This window comes from Anser brachyrhynchus (assembly GCF_964034855.1).
Source record: "Anser brachyrhynchus genome assembly, chromosome: 5".
In the NCBI taxonomy this organism is placed as follows: domain Eukaryota; kingdom Metazoa; phylum Chordata; class Aves; order Anseriformes; family Anatidae; genus Anser; species Anser brachyrhynchus.
In genome coordinates this window covers 32,955,314-32,982,416 of record NC_137699.1, presented here as the reverse complement: position 1 = coordinate 32,982,416, position 27,103 = coordinate 32,955,314, and the positions used below count along the sequence as shown (strand labels likewise).

Sequence of the window (27,103 nt, the reverse complement as noted above, 5' to 3'; positions counted from 1 at the left end):
ACCAAGACATTGTTTCAGTGGATTTATACGGTGAGGACATTTTCTCCTTGCCATCTTGGAAACAAACCAAGACTAGAGAAACAGAGAGATTTTCAGAATGGTTTTCATTACTGGTGGTAACATTTAGGTAAATAATGTGTTACAGGTGGTAAAATGACTGGATGCTGCAGGGTAATCCTTCTGCCATCACAACTTTCTTACTGATGTACTCCAACTTGATCTGAAGTTTCAGTATCAAATTCAGTAGTTATTTTCTTTCTCTCTTCTCCCTTCATCTCCCCCAGAGCAGTAACAGCCTAGAAAATGCGCACTTGGAACTAAATATCTGCTGCGCAGGCTGGCTCGCACTTTGAATCCTTCAGCGTTCTTACCTAATCAGAAGTTCACACTGAAACTATTTAATTGCATCACGTGGCCCTTTCAATTATTAAAGGCACAAGTCAAATACCACCACAAGGTTCTGAGTTCAGCTACCAAATCCATATAAATAACCTTCAAAATGATGTTTTTTCAAAGATCTAAGTTCATTTTTTAAGACACCCTCCTTGTCCTTTAAATCGCATTGCTCAATTCCACGTTAATGTAGGTGTGGGGTTTATTCATTTACTTTGTTTTTCAAGTCTGTCCATCACACTGTCTAATCAGTAAGCAAACACCCAGCACTGGAGAAGAACCCTTCAAAGACATCCTCGGAAAGTGGACTTACGCATTATAACAAGGTTTCTAATTTTTATACCCATCAACCTACACAAACGAAGGAGCAAAACCAGTGTTTTCACGAAGCAGCTTAGCTTTAAAAGTAGACTCTCCCAGTTTAAATAAATACCTACTGGCCATTTCTGAATGGAGTCCGGCAGGTTTTTGCTACCAGTATCAATTGAAAGCCCCGTAAGGGGCACGCTGCAGGTCAGAACTTCTGCCTGCCCACCAGCTGGAAGGGATTTTTGCTTTGGATGGGTTCTCCGGAGTCGTCTTCTCCTCAGTCACTGGCATCTCCACATCTCAGGTAAGGCCCAGAAGATTACTTTTTCTTTTCTTTACGCCTAACACCGGCATCAAACATTATAGCAAATAATGACAGTAATTGCACTCCTGAGGGCTCATGCACAAACACAAGCTACCGTGCAGGTACAAGGTAGAGCACAGCAGCTAATCCACAGTGCCTGTTCTCAGCCTACGACTAAATCTAAGATGCAAGACAAATCAGCAAGGTAAAACTAATCCAAAGGGTCTCTCTCAGTTGCCACACACTACACATACGTATATGAACTGTTACCAGCTGTCGGGAGAGCACACCTACTTGCTCAAATATTTCAGCCCACAAAAGCAGTTTCCCGTCTCTCCTCCCTCTAACTAGTGCAAGAACACGGGCAACACATTTAAACAGACAAAAAGCAGAAATCCCAGCTTACACAAGGAAATTATGTCTCTCTCATATCCCTGTTTACATCATTCAAAGTTTTATCCATAGACCAGGATGAAGAAATGAAGCCAAGGGAGCAAGAATATGACCTTCTACGCTTTTTTTCTCTCACAATTTTAGCAATCCTCTATTTTTTCTTGTGTGGTCTTTTCATGTTTTGCATTTTGGCACCAACTCGCCGAGATTCTCCAAGCTGAAATGAACATCTAACATCCTTTTTTTTTTTTCCTTGAGGAAATTTACGAATCAATCAGGCAAACTCTCCTCAGAATAGCAGAATACTGTAAGGATGTCTTAGTAATGTCTCCAGAACGACTCCTGACACAAACATGTACATCCACATGAATAAATCAAGATTTACGTGGAAAATTTATGTGAGTACAGTAATATCAGTTTGGTATGTTTTTGCCAATTTCCTTATATGCATGTAATCTCTAATACAGGCGATCGTGGTGGCATAAAACAGCTTGAAGAGGTATTTTGCTTGGAAGAGAACTAAAACATTGAGAGGGAAAAGACGAGCATTTAGTTTGCTTTGATAAGCGTATAGTTACACTGACAACCATTCTCCGTGGTACACTATATGCCAGATCTTAAAGTAAAACATAATCCCCGTGAAGTCTTTTTATGGCAGTAAATTTCTTAAGTATAACTTTGATACACAAGAGATTATTGCTTTTCAAAAACCAGAGAGGATATTTATATGAACTTAAAAGCCTTCAGTCTCCACTAAATTCAAGCTGAATGAATAAACAACAAGCATATACAACTGAAGACGTTTGCACCTTTTTGGTTTGAAATGGATAAGAAGTCATTTTTAATTGCTTTTCTGAGTAATTAAATTAGTTAAACCTAGATACTGCTCTATATATGGTACTTTGCTGATTTGCTTTTGTGGCTAGGTTTTATATTGCTTTCCAAGGAATGAGACAGCACTTCATTGATCTCCGTTCCACTTTTTAATTGCTTTTAAACGCAGAGAAGAGCCATTGAGACACAGGCCCTGAATTTTCTAATTGCAGAAATAATGGTCACAGACTATTAAAAAAAAAAAAAAAAAAAGGCTGTACAGCTCTACAAAAACCTTACTGGAAGCGCACACGTAAGCGAATCACAGAACACCTTCAGAGATACCAAGCGCAGAAGCTGGCATGTCACAGCTCTGCTTCCACGTTCAAACTAGCAGGAAGCTAACCAGAAGAAGGCAAGCCATCGAACTACGTAGTAGTCGCTCAGGGAGATTACGTCTTGCCCCAGAAGGGCAGCCGCCAGCACTTGAGACCTCTGACGGTGCTTCCAGTCCCCGTGCTACGCAAGCGCACCGACTGTTACCCTGTTACCCTCGTACTCCGACATTGCTTCACCCCTCGCTGTGTACACAGACCACGAGCTGCAGACAGACGGTTTGGTTTTTGCTCCCCCTGTCCCAGCCCGCGGAGGGGGAACTATGCCCAAGAAAGCTCTAAGAGGACCATTTTCTTCTTGCCATCCAAAACAACCCCTAGCATGTAATTTAGCTTGTCAAGCAGCGTGCTTGCTGCAGAATTTACAGCTTATTACGTTATCCCCAAGCGGAGCAGAACTTGATCATTTAAACAGCCAAGAAACGCAACGCAGGGTTTTAAGCAACTTTAATAAAGTACAAGTGAGAGATGCCCAGAAGTGAATTAAAGGAAATGCTCTTAAGCATTGGGAAAGAGTTTGGGCTGCAGGCCTCCCTCGTGCTCTTTTCGCTCACTGCTCACTACCTCGGCAACCAGGGGGTATCAGGATCTACGCTTATGTGTACGTGTTAGAGGAATGACAGTGCAAAAGTGGTATTTCTGATTCACGCGTTTTGGGGACGTGTAACTGTATGAGGCGCGCTGCACAAATCCATGTGACAGATTTGTCTGAGAGTAAAGTAAAATTGCAGAAACAGACATAAATAAGCTTCAATATAAAAAGAGGTTTTACTTTTAATTATTTTGAAAGCACACGGCGAAGTTCGCCTGAAGGAACTAGCACGACAGAACGGGCCGGGTGGGAAGGGGCCTTGAAGCCCCCGCGGCTCCCACCCCGTGCCATGTGCAGGGCACCTCCCGGCCGCCCAGGCCGCCCCATCGCGCCCGGCCGGGAGCACCCGGTGCTGCCCCCCCCAGCCTCTCCGCGCAGCCCGTGCCAGCGCCCCCCGCCCCCGGAGCGCCCCATTTCCCCCCGGTGCCCCCGCACCCCGCGGGAGCGGCGCCCGCCGAGGCCGTGCCCGAGGGTGCCGGCAGCGCGCAGCCGTCCACGGCGCGGCCGGGCCCGGGGCTGGCGCCGCGCCGCCTCCTTCCTCCTCCTCCTCCTCCCCCGCCCCCCCCCCGCGTTAAGGGGGTGCCGGTGCGGGGGCCCCGTTCCCGAGCCCTGCCCGCGGGCACCGCCCGCTCCCCCCCCTCCTCCCCCCCCCCCTTCGCGCACGCGCCGCCGCCCCCCGCGCGCACGTGCGGCCGCAGGTGCCGGCGGCGCCCCACCCCCACCCGCCCCAACCCCCCCCCCCGGTCCCGGTCCCCGTCCGGGGATGGGGGGGGGGGGGGGGTACCGGGGAACCCCCCCGGCGGTGCGGGCGGGCGGGGCCCTGCGCCTTTAAGAAGAGGCCCGGCTGCCGCCGCCGCCGCCGAGCGGGCGGTGGGGGGGGGGGGGGGGTGGGCCGCGGCCTGTCCCCGCGGCTCGTCCCGCCCGGCCCCGGCCCGGCCCCGCTGCCCCCGGCCCGGGCGGCGCGGAGGCGGCGGCGCCGTGCGGCTCACCTGGGCGGCGGCGGCGGGCCCGGCTCCGGCTGCGGGGCGGCGGCGCCGGGGGGCCGGGGGCGTCTCGGGGGCTCGGTGCGCCGCTCTGCTCCGCTCCGCCCGGCCTCTCGCCCCGCGCTGCCGGGGCTGGCGCCGCCCGTGTCGTGGCGCGGGGCGCTCCCGGCTCCCGCCTCGCCAAGATGGCGCCCGCGCGGCTGCTGCTGCTGCTGAGGAGGAGGCGGCGGCTGCGGGCGCGGGGACGGCGGCGGCGGCCACTTTGGCTCACTGCGAGGAGAGGAGCAGGGACACGGGGAGCCATGGCGGGGGGGAGGAGAGGCGCCATGCCCAGGCCTGAACAATCGAGCCCCGCGCCGCCCCCCGCCGCCCCCGGCCCGCCGCCCGGCCCCGCCGCCCCGCCCGCGCCGCCGCCGCCTCCCCGCCGCCCCCGCCGCCCCCTCGGCGGGCCCCGGCCCCGCGGCCGGCCGGCGGGGGGCCCGCGAGCATCGATGCGCTCCGCGGCGCGATTGGTAGCGCCTGGCGCTGACGGAAATTGCCGAAGGGACTCGGCCGAAGCGGCCGGCTGAGCCGGCGGGTCTCGCGGGAGGCGGGGGAGCTCTCGCGATGGCTGCGGGAGGCGGGGGGGGGCAGCGGAAGTGCACGGCCCGCTCGCCCTTGAGCCGCCGGAAGGGCGGTGGGAGCGGCCCCGCGGGGACCCCTCGGGCACCCCCCAGCCCCTCCCGGCCCCCTCGGGCTCCTCCCGGCCCCGGGTGGCTCAGGCCCGAAGGAATCGCTGAGGACGCCGTGCAGGGGGTGCTGAGGCGTTAGGCAGCACCCTCAGCTGGGGCAGCGCTGAGTTGGGGCGCTGCGGGCCGCTGGTTGTACGCAGACGGGGGTCGTGCTTGGTAACGGGGAGCCGCGGCCCGGCAGCACACGGACAGCGGAGCGTTCCTGCGGCCCCCGAGCCTCCGCTGGAGCTGCCCGTGCCTGCACGCGGCCCTGGCTGCAGCCAGCAGGCACGGGGAGGAGGCAGAGCGCGCGGCTCTTCCGCACATTGCTTAGAAAACGAACCCTATCAAACGCCGCCACACAGCAACATTGAAAGGTTTTATGGGTCATTTTAAAAAAGTATTTCAGAAGTCTTTCTTTCTTCTCCTTCAAAAAGCTTATCATTTTCAATCTGCGTTTGCCGCTCATTGATACTCATCAGTCCCAACCATTTCTTTCCCTTACGGCATTACATAAAACGGTAGAGAGCTGCAGCCTCGTTTACTCAGGAAGGTTTTTCTAAGTAAAGTGCTGCAGTAACAGAGATGTAGTCATACTACCAAGTCCCTAACCAAAAATCCTTCTTCTTTTGTAATAGTTCCAGCCAGAACTTTGTTTCCTCTTGGAAGAGTCCAAGAGCACAGCTCAATCTCTCCTCTGGAAGAGTGCCTGTAGAGCTCAGCCTGTATCCTGCACCAAGACCAAACCCACTCTTCTGCCTCCCAGACTCCAAGCCCTTACATCCAACCATCCCTCCCTTATCTGACACACTGCCATCCTCCCTGTTCCTCTACTAATGGGACTGGGTGGACCCAGATGATTTCAGTTGTGAAAATACAATGCAAGCACTTCAGAGCTGGCTCTGAGGAGCCTGCGTGTTCCACACCATCACTCGCTGCCTGGGAAAATCTTGTTCCAGATGAACAGCACGAGCTCCAGTGCTGAGAAGGGGCCCAGTCCACTGCCAGCATCTCCTAGCAGACCAAATGAAACAGACTCGATCTCCACATAAAAAGCTTTAAGAAACTTGTTTCAAACCTGCTTTATTTTTTCTACAGTAAACTGAGACAAAGGAACTATACAATTTAGTTACATAATACCGTTAAGGTTATGCCAATAAATGGTCCACGACGCGGGCACTGCTTGCATTACCTTTGTCACTGTGGCAGAGTGCTACCAGATGGAAAAGTTTTACTTTTAGCGAGTAACAGCCAAAGCAAGCACACTGAGAATAAACTAGTTTTGCCTTTATATCTTACTTTGCTTGGGGAAAATGCTAGACACCTTTTAAAGTAATTTAACTGCTCCCCCACAGACACTTGTGTGCATACAGACATTACTGTTACAGCCTTATCTACAAGAGTCCGATAGAGTAGGGCTGACAAACAATGGCAGAGCGCAACATAATAAGCAGACTGCTTCTTTTGTCAGTTAGCCTAAAATCTCCCTGACTTGGCAGAAGAGTCCTTTTAAGGAGTACACCTCTGCCGTTTTTGCCAGCAGAGCTGTTCATTAGGGCGGGATATTTTGCACTCTCCTATGCGTGGCTGTTGTTTAGATATGCCAAGAGACTTATCTGGGTATAAACCAAGCCCACATTAGTTGGCCAGAACTCTTTTGTTTTTTCCAAGCAAGCCCTTTCTAATCTCAATGAACAGGCATCTTAGGAGCTCCCCTATTTAGATATTTGGTTTGTGTGGGAGTTTTACATATGCTGCAACAGTTGACAACAAAAGAACCAATACAACTTAAGACAGTTGTCTAATAAAAAAAGTAAAGAGCAAAACCAGCTCATTAAAAAAAAAAAAGATCTCAAAACAGATCTCGACAAATCACAGCAGGAATTGCCTTGGCATTAGAGAGACCATTATTTTCCATCTGCAATCTGTTTACCTGTCCTTGTAAAGAGAGGAGTTTTTCTTTGGTACTTCTTCTACATGGGGAGCAGCCCCTTTTCGTTCATTTGGATGCCCTCAGATCCGCAATTTGAGCTCATCAAGTCACCTGTATCAAAGATTTTTACAGCCAGTTTGAGGCTGGTTTGAGGTTCTCCCACAGACTTGCCACTTGATTTTGATTTTCATTCTTTTCCTGACAAAGTAGATCCTGATTGTTGAAGGATGTTTGAGACACTGCTTCATTTGGGGGAAGACAGTCCCCGTCATCTCTATGGGCTGCATCCTTCTGTGCATCGCTTCTCTCATTTATTTTCACGGCTGGCCTGATCAAAAGGCCATCCTCATTCATCCTGTAGTCTTTCACTGCTTTCTCCCTTCGCAGCTTCTGGACGCCTGCCAGCTGACGCAGCTCCTTTGGCAGCTTCATGCAAGTGGGCTGATAAGGGAAAAAGAAAAGAAATCAAAACAATACATATGCATACATGTGCTCTACTTTTGTTAATATCAGATAAGAGCTCCCTCTGTAATTAGCCAGTGAAACAGAGTAATCATCTCTCATTGCATCTACTGAATGCATTAACTACCTGCAAACACTATCTTGGGGGGAAGGAGGGGAGACTCTCCTCTCCCTTTTAAACGCAACCCAAAGGGAAAAATATTAGACTTGCTTTATTGTTTACTCCTTTATTATACAGATCTTCAAGATTTAAGTAATATTTCACATATGGGATTTAGATTTCCCCTGAGATCTTTTGCACTATCAAGTTGTAAAGCCCCCAAAGAGGCACGACCATTCAGGCTTCCTGATAGGAACCACTGTAAAGGCAACTTTTCTGGCTTTTCTTTAAAAACGTGGTATTTCTATCCTAAAACAAATGTATTAAAAAAATCCTTATGTGGAAATAAACAACATAGTTTATAAATCAATAGAACAGCTGCTTAGGAAGTACATGACAGGAGACGCACTCCTTAAAGATTGGACTAGACAATCTTAAAGGTCTTCTCCAACTTGAATGATTCTATGATTCCTTGACTCGGTTCTGAGCAGTGCATGCATGGAACTCTGTACAAAACATTACATTTTCATTCAAAAACATTTCAGGATCCGCTCTTTAACAAGGACTGCAGTGCTCACCGTGTTTGTGGGAACAACAAAAATATCCACAACTGCTTTCATCTATAGAAAGGAGAATTACATACAAAAAGGAAGCTTGCTAACAAGCAGCCAAGCAAATTCAATTCTAGCAGGTTGCGTGGGGACAACTTCAAGACAACAGCAAAACATCACAGAAAGTGAAAGGAAACTGGCAGGACTGCAGAGTAGGGGAACAGAGACTATTAAATAATTGCCCTTCAGAACAGTAAAGCCCCATCCAAATGAAGAAATCAGGAAGGATGAAGTTGCAGAACAAACAAAAGGCAGGCCAGAAGAATTTATTTATTATTTAGCAAAACCAAAACAATACAAAACTTTCTGTAAACACAAGAAGCACACAAAACATCAACCATGCTGCTGGGCCAAGTGATGGTCAGAACACAAAAGCAGCACAGGAACAAACACAACATGTTTTCACTTCTGCATTCAACATGAAAAAATGTGGAGGCTCCCACACCAAAAACACTTGTTGTATATCCAGAATGTTTCAGATTGTTGCATAAATATTTGTCCTGATACTTTAAACAGAAACGGCAAGGTGCATTTCACCCAAGATTCCTGAAACGGTGTGAAACAGCTGAACAAGCAACTGTAGTAACTTGCTTAAAACTTGCCTTGATATCCAGGGACTGGAAGATGGTGCACATTTAAAGACAGTCCAGGGGAAGACAGAGGAAGCTACATGCTGGTTAAGCCTGATGTCAGCGTGGACACACTGGCAGAAACACCAAGAGCAGGAGGAGTAAATATACGGATAGGATACTCGAGGGGAGTTATCATAGCCTTTGTAAAGGGAAGCCATGCCTCATAAAACCTGCGTCTAGAAGTCTGCACAGATCCAGAGGAAGGCAAAATAGTTCAGACAGCATTAAGAAAAAAAAGCAGATGAAGCGCTTACTTGCAAACACCCCACCTTCAGTTCTATTTAACCGGAAGAACTTACATCCAGCTTCCCCACTGCCACACAACTCCGCTACAGTACCAAAGCTCTTTCCAAAGAACAGCCATCAGTTTAAGTGCTGCACTTCTAAGAGATTATTTGCTTCTGAACACCAGTGTGCTCCCAGGCAGCATTTGCTTCTCTGAATCTAAGTCCTACACATCAGAATGCAGTGATACCTACAAACACCTAACCACGCACAATAGAAATCTACAAGGAGAATTAGAAATTTCACACACAGCTCCGTTACTAGCTCGTTTCTAGAGACAGAGCTGCAGAGGCACAGAAATCCATTTTACTTCATTTCTGCATCCACAAGGAGAGTAATTACTCCTGCCAGAAAGTGATGCTGAAAATACAGGAAATAGCAGAGACCTTCAGGATGGGAAGTCTGGGATGAGCTCGCTCTCAGTGGTGAGGGAAGATTACCACTTGAGAAAGACTTTACACTTTACAGCACAATTACATTCATCAGCCTTATTCACACCTATCTTTCCTCAACTTGTACTGGATGCAGCAACCCCTAAGGGAACGCAGTGACCTCCTCAGTGCAGGGCAACTGAGGAGGCTTGGCTTTTTCTCCTTGATTATGCATGTTCACTTTTCCTTTCCTTTTCTATTCCTGAGAATAGGAACAACAGAGGGCCCCACCCAGATCTGCTCCCAGAGGCAGAATCCCCTGATTAGACAAAGAAAGGAGGGAGTTGCTAGTTGCCCTGATAGCCATTATTCAACGTTATTTCTCATTACTCAGCATTGCTCAATTCACAGGCAACCTGAGTCTGGAAAGCCAAAACATTTTTTTCACCGCATATATCCTTATACCGTTGTAAGACACAATAGCTGTTGGCATGATGAATTTCTGGATGCAGCAGTGACCCAGGAAAGATTAGGAGGATGCTACAACACTAGTCTGAGCTGAAGTTCAATGGTGTCAGCTCTGATCTGGAAGCTCAGATTCAACATGGCAGCCGGAGATGGGAGGCAATATGGATGTGTATTCCACCCAGCTTCAGTACTTCATTAAAAATGAAGTCTCATGACCGAAACTGTTTGTATCTGAGTACTTGTTTTGCAAGCATAGTTGCTGTGGGAGTATCATAAGTTTGGAGGAATGGGAGAAGGAAAAGAGCATACACTTGCATGGCATGTCACTCTAAGGTCAGAAGCGGTGACAACTAGCAGGACCAGGGCAGGCCAAGGAAGCGCGGCTTTGCTTGTTGCTTAGTCAGGTATAGCATGCTCAGACACCTTTGTAGCCCAGTCTATGTAACTATTTTTCCCTTTGTCAAAAGGTTGAACATCTGCTGTTCTGTTCAGAGAGCACAATCCAAAAACTCAAAACAGAAGAGAGAAGGGCCCAGAAAAGGTTTCCTTACCTGGAGTACTAGAAGTCAGTCAGTTTCCAGATCTGGCCATCTTCTCCAAGGGCTTGTAATTCAAAGAGGCCATGGGGACTTGGAGACTTTTGCCTAGTGGCTTTCATTCCCACAACTTTCAAGTAAAGCCTTCATGTCCCACAGATGGTTCCTGTTCTACTCAGGAATTATGTCCACCTTCCAATTTGGAAGCTGACCTTGTGCAAGATAACATTATGGCCCTGGAGCATTCATTGACTTTGGCTTTGCCACAGTCCTGCTTCAGCAACTGAGGACTCACTTCTAGTTCTCCAAGGTTGCCATGATGCATGAAGAGAGCACAGTAGACTTCTATTTCAGGTTCTCAGTGTTTCTCCTGCAGATATTTACTTCAGAATCCAAGGAGATCCACTGCTTTTCCTGAAGTAGCATTAGAACTGCATCAGATGATCCCTGGAGAACAAAGTCATCAAGCATAGGGACTCTGCTGCTGCTGGAGGCTGGCTCCAAGGTAAAGACAAGCTTATCGTACCAGACTGCTGTTCACCAAGAGTCCAGCAACTTTTTTGCTACAATGGTGATTGAACAGTTAGAAGATCTACATCCAGCAAATTCCAAGTAAAAATGGGCCCATTTTACTAATAAAGAAAGGCAGCTACACTGAAGAATTAGGATGTTGACCAATTAAGTATGGTAGACTAGAAGCTAGCTATGGAAGGTCAAATAAGAAAGGAAGGACAATGTCCAGCCATGTATAAATCCTGCTGGATTCAAGTCACCTTTAAAAAAAAAGTTAAATAACTTCAAGAGGTTGACTATTTTCATTCAGTGCTTTCTATCAGACTGCCCCGTATTCTTTTAGTTGGTATGAGACCTCTTCAAGCGATACTTAATTTTGTAGAACTGTATCCCAACTATAAATCCCACAGAGCTTAAGTATAAATTGTAACTAGTTGGTGTAAGTAGTAAAATAGTTCTTTTACAGTGAAAGGATTTTCCAGGCAGCTTTAAACTGTAGCTCCACAAGAGAACCAGATCTGAATAAAAGCTCTTTGATTCAGGGAATTAATAAACAGCCAGAGAAACTACAAGTTGCATAAAACTGTTTATTATTTTTAAACAGATTTAGTTGAACTTGTCACAAAGGATGCCCTTAAAATTAACTTTTATTTCTTACTTGTTGAAAAAAATTAAAAAACACACAAAACCAAAAGAAATAGCAGAAAGATACACCAAACCATGGAGATCTGCTTGGGCTTTAAATATGCATCAAGCAGATTTTTGTTCTAGTATAAGAGACTTTCATTTGCGTGAGCCTCTTCCAAGGTATAAAAAGAGAAAATGATTAACAGTTTAATGATGGTGAAAATGGCTACTCTTACTGTCCACACTCCAAGATTCCTAAAGCAACTGCAAGTATGACCATCAGATGTGATATTAAATAAGCCTTCAAAATGCCATTTGAAATGCTCATGATCAAATTAATCCCTTGGCTAATCTTATGCAGTAAATGGATTTTAAAAAGGATTGGCTTCAGCAATTATTAACCTGACTACTGTTAGAAAATTCTATAAACAAATAGCCCAATGCTAAGTAGAATTCTTCTGTAATCTTTTTACTTTTTAAAAAGTGTTCTTCTCCCCTCTCTCTCTCCTACTTTTGCATGCTTTTTACACTGGAAATTCAGATGTCAAGCTCATTTTTTTTTAAATGTAAGTATACACAACCTTCTGTTTTTGAAATCTCTTCTTTCAAAAGAAAAAGTTTTCAGATATGATCAGTGAGGCAACTGTGACCTCTTGTGGTTATCTGAATTAATCTCCTCTTAAATCCTTACTAATGGGATTTACTGCTCTGAGCCCTTACACAGTTCTCAAAGGATTCAAGTCTGTGCTCAAGTGCTTTGTTAAACCAGGGCAAAGAAATAGATAAATCCTCCTTTAAGACAGACCTGTATTCACTTTTCCAAACAAATAGTTCAAGGTATTTACAACCACAAAAATGAGTTAGTGACACGATCTAATCACGTTAGTTCAGTCTCCTCATGATGAATGACAATGTCTGGCAACTTACCTTTTACTCTATCTTAACACCAGACATGTCTTACACAGTTATTACAAGCCCTGCTAAGATTTCTTCACTGAAGACACTGAAAAAGACCACACCAATACCACTGCCTATTTGGTTTGCATGGAACTTTCTTCCCACCAGTGAAGAAAGTCAAGTTCCTTAACCAAAAATCCCTCCCCTTCTAAAAATGAAGAAGGAATTACTGAAGTGTCCACCACACAAAAGCCGCTACAAGGTATCTGGACATGCATTTGTGAGACAATTCTACTGGGTCTATGTAACCAAAGATGAAAAGTGTTACTTGACTAGATATTTTTAGGTAACTCAGATGACAATAAATATGAAAGAAAAAGTAATTCATGTCTTTACAGAAATAAAAATCTTTGGGCAACAAAACATAACATTTCCCAGAAACAGACAGGACATTCAAGTAACTCAGCAGTAAGGGTGACACAACTGGTGAAAAAAATAGAACAAATGTTGGGGAGTAGAACCTCTTAACAAACTAAAGCAACTCTGGCAGTTCCAAATAACACCACTTTACAACTGCCTGTTACTCTTCATGTCCACAAACACACATACCCTCCACTGAGCCCAGAGATTCTCAATCTCAGATCAGAATGAACAGAAGGCACGTGTCCATTCCTTAACAGTTGCAGCTCACCACCCACAACACTAACTTAAGGAGCATTTGTGCGAATAGACTGACACAAAAGCACCTAGATAGATGCAGACACCATCGCTTCTACTGCTGTGCTCCAGAAGCAAGATGTGGCATGAACTAGGGTGTACAGCTGCAGAAGAGGAAGCTAATTTAGCTATGTCCTCTAGAGTTCATCCATCAGAGCCTTAGATCACATTACCAGGCTGAGAAACAAGCTAGGACATACCTACCTTTGTGCTCCTAAGGTGATCTCCAGATCCATTCCGATAAGCATTTAAGTAATCATTCACCACAGCTGTTAGGTCGGACATCAAATTATCCATTAGAGATGAGTGGACCAGCAGAAGGTACATAGCCTTCAGAGCAAGCGCTTGAAGCACAGAAGGTGGAAAGGGTCTCAAGAACCATATATCAGGATTCTCCTGTGTATCCCAATACAAATGAAAACAGTTATTTCAGTAGCAAGAATTATAACAAAACTTTTCATCACGTTCTTCTGCAGTTTAAACAATATCGCCAGATCCTGATCTCTATTTCTGTGCTACTGAATGCTTGCAGTTTCTAAGGCTATCTGTGTACAACCCTGGGGATATCAGAGAAGAGGAAGCCTGGGAGGAGGAATTACTTCTTAAAAAATAACAAAAAACAACATACACCTACTAGAGTGTGTAATGCTAGGTTCTCTCTCACCTGTCTAAAACTAGGTAGGAAACTAGGTGTGTGTTCCTAAGAGTGGAGCTGAAAGATCAAGTTGGAAAAAAACCTCCCGTCAGGGAAGCAGCCAGGGATAGGAACAATTTCAGTCAGCACAACTGAAATTAGCAGAACATGAGAGTAAGTCCCAGTGAAGCAGCACGACCATGATACTGTGAGCAAAAGTATCACTACAGTTCCTTATGTTGGTATACTTACTATATACTTATTACACAGTCATTTTTCACTTTTCCTCTTCAGACCAATAGGATGATTTGTTAAAGTTAAATAAGGAAGGCAAACCTGTTGTCATTTGGCTTAGATCTGCCATACAGAATTCTCTAAAATTAAATTCTGACAGACACTATTAGAATTCAGACACCGAAATAAAAAATGAAGATGTGTTCAAATTAGAGATTTCACTGAGCAGCTATCAGGTTAAAAATAATTTGCCTGAACAAATTATAGCCGTATCAAAAGACATTTAATTGAGGCTTTTGATAAAGACTTCATATCAATGAGTAGATTGTGCAAAACCACTCAGATTTACTCAGGAAGTTACAAAACTAGTATAAAGGGAGAAAAATGGTCTGACAGAACAGAGCTTGTTCCCATTCACAAAAGAAATCCTGTCTGTATAGTGGGGTCTCATTAAGTATCTAGCTCCTCCCATATTGAACAGTATTTTTGGAAGTCCTCCTGCCAGTCCCCTCAATCAAAAGAAAGGTCAAGTGATTAAAAATTCGACAAAGAGATACCACACCACACCTGGCACCATACTATTTACATGCTATTTATCCAGCTTACACTCCCCAAATCTTGGGGACTTCTTGCCCATTAAGATTTCCCTTGCTTGTCCCTCTCTGAAAGATTAAGAAAAACAAGGACAGAGAACAATTATATAGCAAATGCCACTGAACTGTGCTGCTACTCTCATTTTTCCATTCTAGCAGTGCTGGCTAGAGTATTTCCTCTTTCCCTGCACGACTCAGGGTTCATTTTACCCAATTTGTTCTGTTGGAGCTAGGTTTCAGAATTAGTCAAGCATATTAAGATATCCAGACCATTTTTTACCAGTTACACAAGACTTCTATTGCATAAGCTGTGTGTTTCTTCAATACCTCAATTTTAAATGTACTATTAGGAAATACTAGCATAAGCACTGACAGGAGCTGAAGCTTGCATCTGCCTCCCAAATGACTATTACGAAATGTCCTGAACTACAGCAATTTGACTACTAAATAGTGTGACATGCTCTTAAAAAAAAAAAAAAGAATCTGAAAAGGGGCACAGCACAGCTCACAATTCAGTCTTCAGAGGTGCCTCACTGCATCACTCACCGAAGCCACTTCCTGCCTGCACTTCACGAGGGCATCCCGTTTGGAAGGTATCTTCAAGTGCTGCATTAAACACTCCTGCAACGTGCAGATGCGGTGCGGAAAGTAACCACCCGTCGCCATTGAGAACTGCAGAACATCAGCCACCTGTTATGGAAGAGATCAGTATGTCATCACCAGTGTCTGCTGAGCAAAAGCAGAGATTTGACAGTGGGGAAGCATATTACAATACAAAAAATATATATATATATGCTGCAGACACATTCATCCTCATTTTGACTGCATACAATTGCAGAACTAGTAGTCTGACTCCTTAAAGCTGTCAAGTTAAATGAAGAGTAAATCAGGTTATAAGAATGATTTCTCCAGACAGCACATTAGGAGCAGTATCAGGAGAGAGTAAGCACACAGCAATACTTCCCCTGATACTTCTTGTTGCTTTTTTTTTTTTTAAACACTAAGTAGTGATGCAATGCAAGGAAAACATGATGAAAGAATATGTAAGTGGTCTAAAACCTTTTGACTAAAAACTGATTTTGCCAGTAAGACTCATCCTTGACAGCATACAGACCCAAAACTGAAGCAGACAACAGCCTACAGCAGCAACTGCATGGCATATTTTTTGCTTGTTTCCTATGCTGGCTTTATCCCTTTTACCCTTTGCAGTATCAGGCTCCAATTCTTGCTACTAATTAGGGAACACAAAGATTGGGACTATTTTAACAGGTGCAGAGAGGTGACAGTGGAAAACAGAAACCTGGAAGAGAGTCTACCCACCAGGAAAACAGAGAAGAGAAACTGAAAAGCCTAGATCCATCTTCAAAAAATACTTGAGTGATTTGTCATTAGAACTAAGTTCTCAGACTTTCTCTCCTAATCAAAACCCCAGACTCCTACTCTGGTCCTCTGGAATCCCCACTGACCTCTCATAATCCTTCTCTCCTTTCTAACTTTATTAAGAAACCTGGAGCCAACACTCTTAACACAAGTATTTACAAATCTGCCAACAAAACCTGGAGTTTACATGCTAGCCCAGTTTTACTGCAAGTGTTACAGCTGAAGCTGCTGTTTGAGCTGTTCCACCAGGAACTGTCCATGTGCTATCCAGACGGCCATACAGTGCTTTACAGCACCAGCCCAACCCCTGCAATGGTGATGACAGGATTTTCTAACTTTGGCTTCTTCTGGACACTTACACTGAGTGCAAATTCCAGGACTAGACCCCCAATTCCTGACTTTTGCCATCCAATAGCAAAGGCAAACAAGCTGGTATGATTTACTGCTGACTAAAACTGACTCTAAGGCATCAGCTGCCTTCTCTGGGAGAGAAGCCATGTATTTACTATGCTTACCAGAATAAAGCAGTAAGCCAATCCGTTTACTGAATTCCCAAGGAATAAAAGCTTTTACTAAAGTATTATGAGGAAGACACAAAATGCTAGTGCACCATGAGTAGAACAAGCCATCTTGGACTAAGGAAGGAAATTATGTCAGACCTCCTATGCTCTGTAGTAGAACAAAGAATCTAGGTCTGCCTACACTTCTGGTACGCTGACTACACTGCTGTAGTCCAAAGAAGTCTACAACCATCAGCTGAAAAGTAACAGTACACATGGAGAAAGGAACTGCAATAATTCAGTCTGATGAATTCACTGAAGAGAGGAAAATTAAGACCCAGTGAAAGCTGACTTTCACTGGTTTGTAAGCACAAATAACCAGGTAAAGAGGGAGTTTCCATGATTCCTTACCGAACAGACCTTTTTACTGTACCTCTGACCACTAAAAACTCATCTGGCTTTTAGCTCTCAGTGGCCAAATGCAGATGAAGAGGAACCTCAGGAAAGACCTTCTGAAGCAGTCAGTTACTTTTACTCAAAGTCAAGATAAAGACTTTCAAATCTATGGAGATGAATATTCCATTCCTCTAGAAGGTTAGAGAGGGAGTTTCTAGTTTTAAAAAAAAGAAGTCAATGCTTTCCAAATAAGAAGATAATAGACTTAAATATTTAAACAAAAATGCAGTCTATTCATGAAAAGCCTAATCTGAACGAGCAAGATTATAAAATAAACTTAAGAATGAAAACAGTTTTAGCTATCACTGAACTCTCTCAGAAAATCTTAGTCATGGCATGCTAATGGCTTGGATTCAAGGGCAGAAACTGACTACTACATGCTAAAGAGGTGTGTATGTGCATTGATCTGTGGAACCAGACAGCAAATACCTCACTTTCACATTTTGTGATTAAACTTAGCATGAACCTCTGTTTTATGGACAGTCTCAAGTTGTCGTACTTTATTCTTTCAGTACACACATCTAAGAAGAATTGTATTATTTCATTTCTTACTAAACAACTAGGCAGCCAACAGCATTTTAAGAGGCAGAGATTTCAGAGCATGAGAATGCTCTTATCTCACGATGCAGCACAGAAGTGTCAGAGAAGGCAGTATTATGGATGAACATTAGAAACCTTTCACTGATGTGCACTACATGTATATTATTGCAAGCTGCAAAGAGTTGCAGCAACTGGCCGAAACCACGGGTAAAACTTTTCAAATGATGCAGGCAGAATCCCATTTAAACTAGAATTCTTCAATCCACTGCTGTGTTTTTAAACAGTCTCACTTGCACATGCACTTGTGTACATAGCCTGTTCCAATTTTAAGAAGAGCTTCTCAGTGTTAAGTGCCTCACAAAGAGCATCTATGGGAGTTTGCTCACAGGAATTTCCCAGTTACTGTCTCCAGACAGTAGATGACAAAAGTAGATGACAGCTTAATACTGCAATGACAGGCACACTTTAGGGCAGTCAAAACCAAACTGTTCCCCTTGCTTACTTATATTAGATGTATGATTCAGACTCAGATCAATGGATCAGAGTAATTGAATCTAAGCCTAAAGATCTATTTATGCAAGAAAAGCATGCACATCAGCTCATACTGAGACAACAGAACTATGAGAGCCATTTTATGGGCCTCGGAGGTCCTAGCATGGATCAGTCCGGTTAGTCATTTCCACTGTACCAGTTACATGTTCTAGTCAGTACAATTGCCTAGTCAATACAATTAGCAGCACTGGTAGGAATTTTCTCCTTGACCTTTTTCATGCAGTCAAGACTTAACACTGACATTGATTGATACTCGATTTGTAGTAGAATACTAAAAATATTTAGCGGCAGAAGGCCAAACTAACAACAGAGAGGGACTGAAAGAAACTTCTGTTGTATAACATTTACTATATAACCCAGACTAAGGCTTTGAAGAGCTACTATAGACAGTCATGTTCATGACATGAAAAATCAGTGCATATGTAAGGACAAGAATAACACACCCACACCCATTACAAACAACTATAGCCATTTTGTTATTTTCTTCTCTGAAAAGACTCTAATTTTCCACTTAGTCATGCAAGATTTTAACTACCACAATTATCAGAGCCAGCACCAGCAAAGATTTTTGTGATTATCTGGCCTGTACTCTCACTTCCACAATTGTGTTTATTAACAGACACTCCAATTCCTGGATACCTGTAAGCCTGACTGTTTCCTGCACTTGTGAAAGGGTCAGAAAGGGTAACCAGGAATGTAAAACACAAGTCTACCTGGCTCCTGTTAAAGCCACAGTAGCATCAGGTTCTGCCAAGTTTTATCAAGACCCGTTAGCACATATTAAAAAACAAAAAAAAAAAACACATTAAACTTGCTGCTAGTATTAGATATTAACAATCTTTTAAAATGGGGATTTAGAGATACCCAAAGCACCTCTCATAGATTGATGCTTCTCTTGACTACGATAAAAGCTTCTTCTGTGAAAAACTAGTATTTTTAATCTATTCTGGTCTACACAAGACAAGCTCTGAATACCAGCCTTGCCTGGCAATTCTTACCTAGAACAAAAATACATTTAGAAGGCTCAACTATCACCACATTCCACTGACATTAAACCTTCCTTGAAAGAAGGCTCTGAATAAGGCTCAGTTTTCTCTCATTGAAACTGTTGTTGCCAACGAGAATATGTGAAGCGTACCTGCGTATCAAAGACATTGCAGAGAAGGACGCTGTACTGGTGAAAAAGGCAGTCTGAGATCCAACGGCAGTCATGTATGACCTGGAGCAAGAAAGAGCCGTCAGACAAACCTGTGTCCAACTGCAACTTTTTTGGTAATCACTACATCTATGTGCAACCCCTCCTACCTCAGATGTCCTCACACACCCTTAACCCTTACCTTCAAGATGTTTTTATCTTCCAGCACCATTTGTAATCCGTTTTTGAAAGCTTGAGGGCCCAGAAGGAAAATATCAAACAGAAAAATATGGCTCTTTGTTGCTATCTACAACAAATTGAGTTAGAAAGAAGATGAGTGAGACGAGAACAATGGATTTGAAGGTAGGAGGAAGTGCACTGTCACATACAAGACAACCTCATATACAAGCTCATGTTAAGGAGCACACTTTCCTTAATGCTAATCTATGAGAAAGTCTTGCTTTTTTCAGAGATAACTCACAATAATTAGAAAGAATGAACCAGTAGTCTACTATACACATTTAAAGGTAGCATTTTGCTGCATATTAAGAGCATACCCTATCCAAAGCACTTCGCATAAATTCCTACGTCTACCTCAATGCCATTTCTAAAGAATCTCATCAATAAAAATTCTTGTTCCCATGACATTCCTTTAGGTATCAAAAACTGCTACCAAAAAAAATAAAGGACATTGTTTTCCACTACACCATTCCATATAGGCCGTAACATTTAGATGTTGTCTATACTCAAACTCATAGTGGCTTAACAAAAGCTGATATATGAATACAATTTAGCCATGCCAAAGCAAAAATTCTGTGGATACTCACTTCCGCAAGTTAAGTTTGAACTCCCGCACAAGTTTTTGCTTTGGATTAACCACACCCACTTTAAGCCTCTTTAAAAATAAATCAGGACGCTTTTGAGTATATTAAACTATATTCCTTTCCATCCCTTCCTTTTCAGATATTTATAATACCATAGCTAATCAAGATATTTTATCATCTTTAGATGGATTTTACTTCTTCAGTTACATTGGCATTGTGATTACGTGGGTCTCGTAGTTTTTCAATAGACAACAGTTGTACTATTGTAATACCTCTACCCCTATTCAAGTAAATAGGGATGGCAAAACAAGCAAATTATATCATTATATACAAATACATATCATTATATACAAATATATAATATTATATACAAGTAATTATTATATTGCCTTACAATAGTGTAATTCTTCCTGTAACAGGTAGTGTATGGAAGACCTTAATTGTCTTGAAGAAAATCATATCCCTTACCAAAACAGTCACACTAGTACATCTTAAGCACAGGCTAATCCCCAAACATCTCTTAGTTTTGCGTCCATTTAGGGGCACATCTGGGGAAACATCTGCTTCTTACCTGAAGCCATGAGAGTTTTCCATGACGACATAAATTAACACCTTCTCCAACTACACTAACAACACGCTGCTGTTTCAGGTGCAGCACCTAATGAAAAACAGGGGTAAAAATAAACAGTGCCAGAGAATGATAAGCAGAGGGACAAATAGTAAAGCTGGATTTTTCTGGTCATGATCCATATGTAAGGTAAATACAGATCAGGAGCACAATGAATCCCACGTATATAGTGATCCAAGAGAAACAGACACAGTATCGGTCCAGTTACAGATAGATAGCTGGGTATTCCACAGCTAGAAACAACAACAGATTTAACAGAGATCATGGATTAACTAAAGATTATAAACTCCCCATATCTCCTCAGAAGAAATTCTCTTAACTAGGTTTAAGGAACTTCCTCAAGATCACAAAGAAGGTGTTCCTGTTAGATAAAAACAGGAACACATCTTCTAAGGTATTCAGATAAACCTGTTACCCTCACAGACACAAGAAGTTTCAAGAGAATTAAGATAAATTAACCCATACTGCACATGCGGTGTAAGAGCGGCAGAAATAAAAAGCCAGCTTCTTTTTCAAGCAAAAAATAAATTCATCTGTAAGTAGGGAAATCTTGCCCTGTGGTAAAAGAGCTTTTTCCTTTGTGTGCACTCTCGATTTATCATAGTAAAAACCCAAATCCCAGATGATGTAACTGCAAGAGAAAATGGCATAGAAGGCATAGCATTGCTGGTCTAATTCAGACCTAAAAATACTATTCGGTTCAAGAAATCTATCATGTGTTCTGAAATTCTTCCTACCACATCCAGACACTTCTGAAGTTCCAAACACCCATGAAAACAACGATTCCCTCTCCAAACACCAACAATTCCTCATGTTGTTCCCTTTCTAAAGAAAATAATTGCTCACTAAGTAGTAATACTGACTCCTCATCCCAGTTTACAGGTGAAACAGATTCTGAAAACAGCAACCAGCACACAATAGTACAAATTCGTATCTGCTACAAACTCATGTGCACTGCACTCTTTCCCTGCATGTATGTGCAACTTAAATATACCTTAATACCACCAGGGATACCATTTCTACTTGACTTAAGAAGCCAGTTACTACTTACTACTGAATTTTCACTACAGTCTGCAGAAACAATTTCCAATACAAGACCTCATGGAGCAGTGCTCACCATCCTGCACCTAATGGAGCTACTGACAAAGAACAGAACGGGCTTAAAAGTCATATGTTAAGTAAAAGCTTTAGTTAATACTTACTGCTGGGCCAAATTTCTGCTGGAAGCAATCAATAACTGTGTACTCTATCTTCTCTTCTTCCTCCTTCTCTAAAATGAAGTTTAAAAAACATTAGAAGCTTCCTCTTATTGAATAAACTCTGCACAGAGTATGTATTTCAGTTATATAATCACTCTACTTCTCTGGTTTATCTACTTAGCTCTTCCTTCTCTACTCCCTGAACACATCCAAACAGATCATAGAATCACAGAATGGTTTGGGTTGAAAGGACTTTAAAGATCATCTGGTCCCAACCCCCCTGCCACAGGCAGGGACACCTCTCACTATACCAGGTTGCTCAAAGCCCCATCCATCCTGGCCTTGAACACCTTCAGGGATGGAGCAGCAAAAACTTCAGGTTCAGTTTACTGAACTGTCTGCTTCAGATATTCATAGTCTTGAGCACGAACCAAAATTCTAAATTTTTCACAGAAATACTGACTATTCAAAAGTTGCAGTGTTATTTTTTTTGTCTTTGTGATGTATAAAGAAAACAAAGATTTCAATTAAAGAAATTGCATCTGTTAAAAGAGGGTTGACAGAATTTAAGACAGATTTTAGTATTTCAGAACACCTGCTTAACAATGTCTAATGAACAGATAAAGGGCTCTCAAAAGACTTCCTTTCCCTTTAAGTAAGATGCAAACATTAATAACATGCACCCATGACAACAAAAGGACAGTCTCCCAAACTCCTATTGCAAAATCACATGACAACATATTAAAAGGCTTTCCCAGATCAAAATCCCAGATTTTTTGTCAGCCTCACTCATTTGCTTCCCCACTTCCCAGGCAAAAGCAACCGACCCTCCTTTAGCTTGTACAGGCCTTGCATGCCTGTCATGGCTCTGTATGAACAGAGTGAGCCAACTGCATTTTAGATCTGCACCTGCGGGTGTGCATACAGCAGGAACCGCTCAATTGAATCAATGCAAGTGCCTTCCAAGCATAACAGCCAGTGCAGTACAGAAGTACAATAGTCTTAGTGAGCTTTCGCTTATTTGTCGTGCCACATACGTTTCAGGTACAAGGATAAGATTAAACAGCCACTAGAGAGGAATGCTCACTGGCTGAAGCGCTTGACTTCTCCAAAAACCAGTTATGCTGCTCAGCCACTTTTACAGCTGATGAGAACCACAGAATTAACATTCTGGAAAGCAAACAAGTTTTTCTGATCTTGTGTACATATTTGCAGGCAAAAGGCATGTGTGCTGATATCGAGCTCTGTGCCTATCTGTCCATGACCACTGTTCTTTCAGAATACAGCCTGTCCAGATACAGGCGAGCCAAGAGCCCACAGCTTCAGGGGAAGATCCTGTCTGACACACACTAACTACATTGCTTGAATAATATTCGTGTTACCTGAGAGGGAGTACTTTAAGCTATTCAAGGCTCTGGGCTGGCTCTCAGGGAAGACGCCTGGAGAACTCCATGGGCTACAATCTGCTTGTCCTGTGTCTGCTCCTTTGTTCCCATTCCCCTCAACAGCTGAAGTGCACCTGCAGGAGCAAGACAACCATACATACATAGCACAGAAGTCAAAACGTTAAAACATTTCACCAGCATGGATATTTTCATAAGGAAAATTATTTCATCCAACGCCACCTACCTGCATCTAGACAATGAACTGCTGCACTGAAGCAACTTCCTAATCCCATGTGCATGATTCTGAAGGGAGACTTTGAAGCTATCCCACTATACGCTTATTTTCCCACAGGATCTTTACTTCATATGAAATTTCAGATTTATTTCTAAAACTAAAAGGTGAAAACAGAACCTGAACAGATACTCACCACAAAGGTCAGCAATGAAGGTTTCAAGAGAATAAAGAGCTAAAAGTACCATGAATGAAGTACCTGATCTAAGCCCAAGAACCACACAGTTGAAATATCTGCAAATTTTTACACTGAAACCTTAACATTTGATCCATTATTTAATCATTATAATCGGAGGGTGATTTTACAAGTTAATTAATCAGTAAAACAGTTATACCCACTGAAACTTTACTACAATCAAATTGAAGTTATTAAATATTTAAAAGAGATAGTAGCAAGTCGAGGCCAGAAATTGAGTTGGTAAACATTCACCTCACTGAAACATGTCATGTATAAGATGCTTAATTTCTAAAACAGGACATTCCAACATCAAGAGCGCTTTACTGTGAAATATGCCTTATTAGTATAAATTTCTGTACACTGATGTAAAGCCCTCTCATTATGATTATAAAGCTCCTACACTGTATATCCCTATCTCAATATAATAAAACATAAAAAGTAACTCTGTGATCAACATTTAGATGTAGATGAAAAATCTCGTATCTAAAATGGTACATTAAAAGATTAGTACAAAAATAAATCTGTCACACAAGAGAGCACAGTATGTATTACTTATTTAACTAGGAAGAAGGAGACAAGGCAGGAGCAAACAAGACAAGTGCTGCTAATTACAATTCTATGAGCTAACTATATTTTAAGGACTATTCAGTAGATATCTCTTCATTCCTACTTTTCTTAGGAGAAAAAAAAACTTAAATGTGATCTTGTGAGAAGACCCAAAGCAAAGTCATCTAAGAGCAGGAGACTGTAGAAGTCTGAAATATAGCTTTACCACCTTCCTAAAGTCATGTTTATATACATTTTAGAGCACCTATACAAACATAACTCCCATGTACAATTCGTCTGGAACTATTCAGGCAGAAGAAATGTTCATGGGAAACCGTCCCTGAAACCATAAGCTGACCCGCAAACAAACCAAGCAAATCATTCACCCAGGAACATTAATGGGAATTTAAAAAAAAAAAAAAGGACAGAGAAATAGTAAGTTATAGTTTGAAAGAGTCTTTTAAACAGCGGAGGCCTTCTACTCATCACCTTATTAATCTCTTTATAGCAAATACAAACTTGGCACAGCTGGGTCTGAACATCTGTAAGATATTAAATGCAGGTGGTGTCTCCCCTACCAATTGCATTCCTATCCCCATCTCCTATCACAAAAGCAAGCACGCATTTCAACATACTCAGAAAGCATTGCTGTTCCGTTCCCTGAATCCGGCTCATCCAGCAATTCCACTACAATAGAAATAAACAATTTATATTCTGGTGCTGACAAGCAACTTTTGGGAAATAACAAGTGTTAAAAAAGGAGAACTATAATGAATAATAAACAGCATAGGACAGACATATATACTAGAAAAGAAAACAAACTCAAAATACAGCTTATGTATTTTTAAATTCGCTCTGATGTACAACTGCATATAAAATAGCTCATGTAAGATGCTTACAAAAAAAGTATCAAAACTTTAATATTTAAACAATAAGCAGTGGGCTTAGCATCCCACCAAAAATGAAGTCAATATTGAACTACAACTAATTACCTTACTTGCTATTAAAAATATAAAACAGTACAGATATACAAAATACAATGGAAAAAGGCAGATGGACACAGTTAAGTACTTGATAAGCTGCCTTCTAGCTACTTCCCCCTCAGCACTTTGCTCTTTGTCCCCAAAGCAAAACTTGATAGCAGACACCCATAGAAATAAATGCACAGGACCTTTACACACTAGAAACTGTTTTTTTTTTTGGGGGGGGGGGGGGGGGGGGGGGAGTAATTCCATATTTTATGACTAGTGAATCACAGAAAAAGGCTCACATAAGCAGACCACTTAGTGGAGATTCCTTTCACCTGCGCAAGTAAAAGCAAAATCAAATTAACTAGAACTTTCAGCAATTTAACTTCCCAGCACAGAACATCTTGCACTTGTAACAGAACACACAATAAATGTGTAATTATGCCTTCAACCTTCAGGAAGTAAACAGGGAGCATGCATAACTCAACTTCCTGATTGTAATTTCCATTAGTGGTCTTACTGAACCTTATTCATTAGCTCATCAATTTATAAGCCTTAATGCAGTACAGTCACAAGACCTTCATGAAGCATCGAATTACTATCTCACTAACAGATAACTGGGGAACAAAAGGTGTGTGATTTCTACAACATTCTGATTCCTACTGACTTGGGTAGAGGCAAGTTGTGCAACTGAAGAACTCAGCAGTGACCAAAACTGAAATGCTGAACTGAGTGCCCATGATCCCCGTGTCTTAACGCACATTAAGGCCTCACCACTGACTATCTCGTGTTCAAAGAACATCTTTACTCCTGGGGTACTTCTGCCAGTTTCCAAGTTCTTCACTGCAATGAGGGAATAGAAAAAATAGATGCGTCAAGTTATGCTGTTACAGGTAAAAACTTAGCATTTACTGAACAAAGCAAAAACAAGAGGACCAGCTACTTCTATTAATTACAATAAAGTGAATAAAATAGGTATTTTAAGGGACAGTATGTTTACAGAACAGCATTTCCATACAATGACTCCGTGTGCTTAACAGGACAGACTTCTGGTCTGCTACACCCACACAACCTCAAACCAGAGAGCACAGACAGATCCAGCTACTTTTATCTCAGCTTTAAGACTGTGTTTTATTTATCCAACGACTGTTTAGGCTCTGGGGAACCGCATACACGTGCAGCAGCAGGCACAGCAAGCGCTGGGCAGGCTCTGGGCTGGAGGCCGCACATGCTGATCCCGAGCAGCCCCTACAGAAGTCATCCACGGCTATTTTCAGACCAAAGGGCTCAACCAGCGTGGCACGGGAGGGTCAAACACCACTTTTAACGACGGAGCGAGTTGCCGGTGCCTGTCCCCCAGAGGCCAGGCTCACACAGAGCTGGTTTCCTCACAGAAGTGCAGGAGCCCCCTAAGCAAGCGGCCCCGAGGCCGTGAGGCGCCAAACGACCACAACAGCGCCTCAGCCTCCAGCCCCAGCCTCCCTTCACCAAGCCGGGGCGCTGGGATACCACCGGCGGCCCCGACCTGTCCGCAGGAGCAGGCTCCGGTCGGGGCTGAGGTGCTGCAACACGCCCTCGAAGGCGCCGCTGCGCACGGTGAGCCTGACGGGCCTGCCCAGGGCGGCGCCGAGCCGCGGGCTGCTGATGGCCATGGGGGCGGCGTGCGGCTGCCTGCCGCGCACCTGAGGCGCCACACAAAATGGCGGCCCGCTGCGGCGCGCGTGCGCGGGGTGGCTGAGGGGCGGGCGGCGGGGCCGTGCCGGGCCGTGCCGATAAGAGGCGGCTCCGCACCGGGGCCTTCTGACTTAACGCTGCGCGGTGGCCGCAGGCGGGCGCGGCCTGGGGGTGGCGGCACCGGCACCGCTGTCGGTCTTTGGTTGTGGACGTCTTGTCGGCGCGGAGCTCCGGTGAGGACTCGCGGAGATGGGTTCCCGGGCGTCTACGCTGCTGCGGGACGAGGAGATCGAGGAGATCAAGAAGGAGACGGGCTGTGAGTGCGGGCCGGCCGGGGGCTC

General features: G+C 43.5%; 3 protein-coding genes and 1 long non-coding RNA gene across 4 annotated transcripts in view; 2 read left to right on the top strand and 2 right to left on the bottom strand.

The window, feature by feature from the left end:
* INO80 (INO80 complex ATPase subunit) overlaps window positions 1-4,535 on the bottom strand; it is a 68,181-nt gene extending 63,646 nt beyond the window's left edge. Inside the window, exon 1 of the mRNA XM_080592294.1 lies at window positions 4,189-4,535. The gene's annotated coding sequence lies outside the window, so the exon portion shown is untranslated. The remainder of the gene's footprint in view (window positions 1-4,188) is intronic.
* A 57-nt stretch (window positions 4,536-4,592) lies between these two features.
* LOC308195247 lies at window positions 4,593-6,740 on the top strand. The gene is made up of 2 exons (XR_013951372.1): window positions 4,593-5,269; window positions 5,531-6,740. It is a non-coding gene; the product is annotated as an uncharacterized lncRNA (long non-coding RNA).
* On the bottom strand, window positions 5,952-26,764 carry EXD1 (exonuclease 3'-5' domain containing 1). Its single transcript, XM_080592297.1, has 11 exons — window positions 26,614-26,764; window positions 25,863-25,931; window positions 24,756-24,807; window positions 23,102-23,238; window positions 21,723-21,790; window positions 20,464-20,550; window positions 19,271-19,375; window positions 19,072-19,152; window positions 15,052-15,195; window positions 13,249-13,440; window positions 5,952-7,266 (listed from the first exon to the last, which is right to left on the bottom strand). The coding sequence occupies exons 1-11, from the start codon at window positions 26,738-26,740 to the stop codon at window positions 6,952-6,954; spliced, it is 1,377 nt and encodes a 458-aa protein (XP_080448423.1). The 5' UTR covers window positions 26,741-26,764; the 3' UTR covers window positions 5,952-6,951.
* Window positions 26,765-26,837: 73 nt separating this feature from the next.
* The window catches only part of CHP1 (calcineurin like EF-hand protein 1), a 33,955-nt gene continuing 33,689 nt past the window's right edge, over window positions 26,838-27,103 (top strand). The window contains exon 1 of the mRNA XM_080592299.1: window positions 26,838-27,078. Within this exon, the coding sequence (XP_080448425.1) occupies window positions 27,012-27,078 (67 nt within the window). The 5' untranslated portion in view covers window positions 26,838-27,011. The remainder of the gene's footprint in view (window positions 27,079-27,103) is intronic.

Bases quoted from the DNA above. Each gene is read 5' to 3' on its own strand.
- EXD1 (XM_080592297.1), bottom strand. From the start codon at position 26,740: ATGGCCATCAGCAGCCCGCGGCTCGGCGCCGCCCTGGGCAGGCCCGTC. The intron at 20,551-21,722 runs GTAAGTATTAAC...GTTTTTCATTAG, and splicing joins AGCAGAAATTTGGCCCAGCA to GTGCTGCACCTGAAACAGCA. The intron at 7,267-13,248 runs GTAGGTATGTCC...TTCCCTTATCAG, and splicing joins ATCACCTTAGGAGCACAAAG to CCCACTTGCATGAAGCTGCC.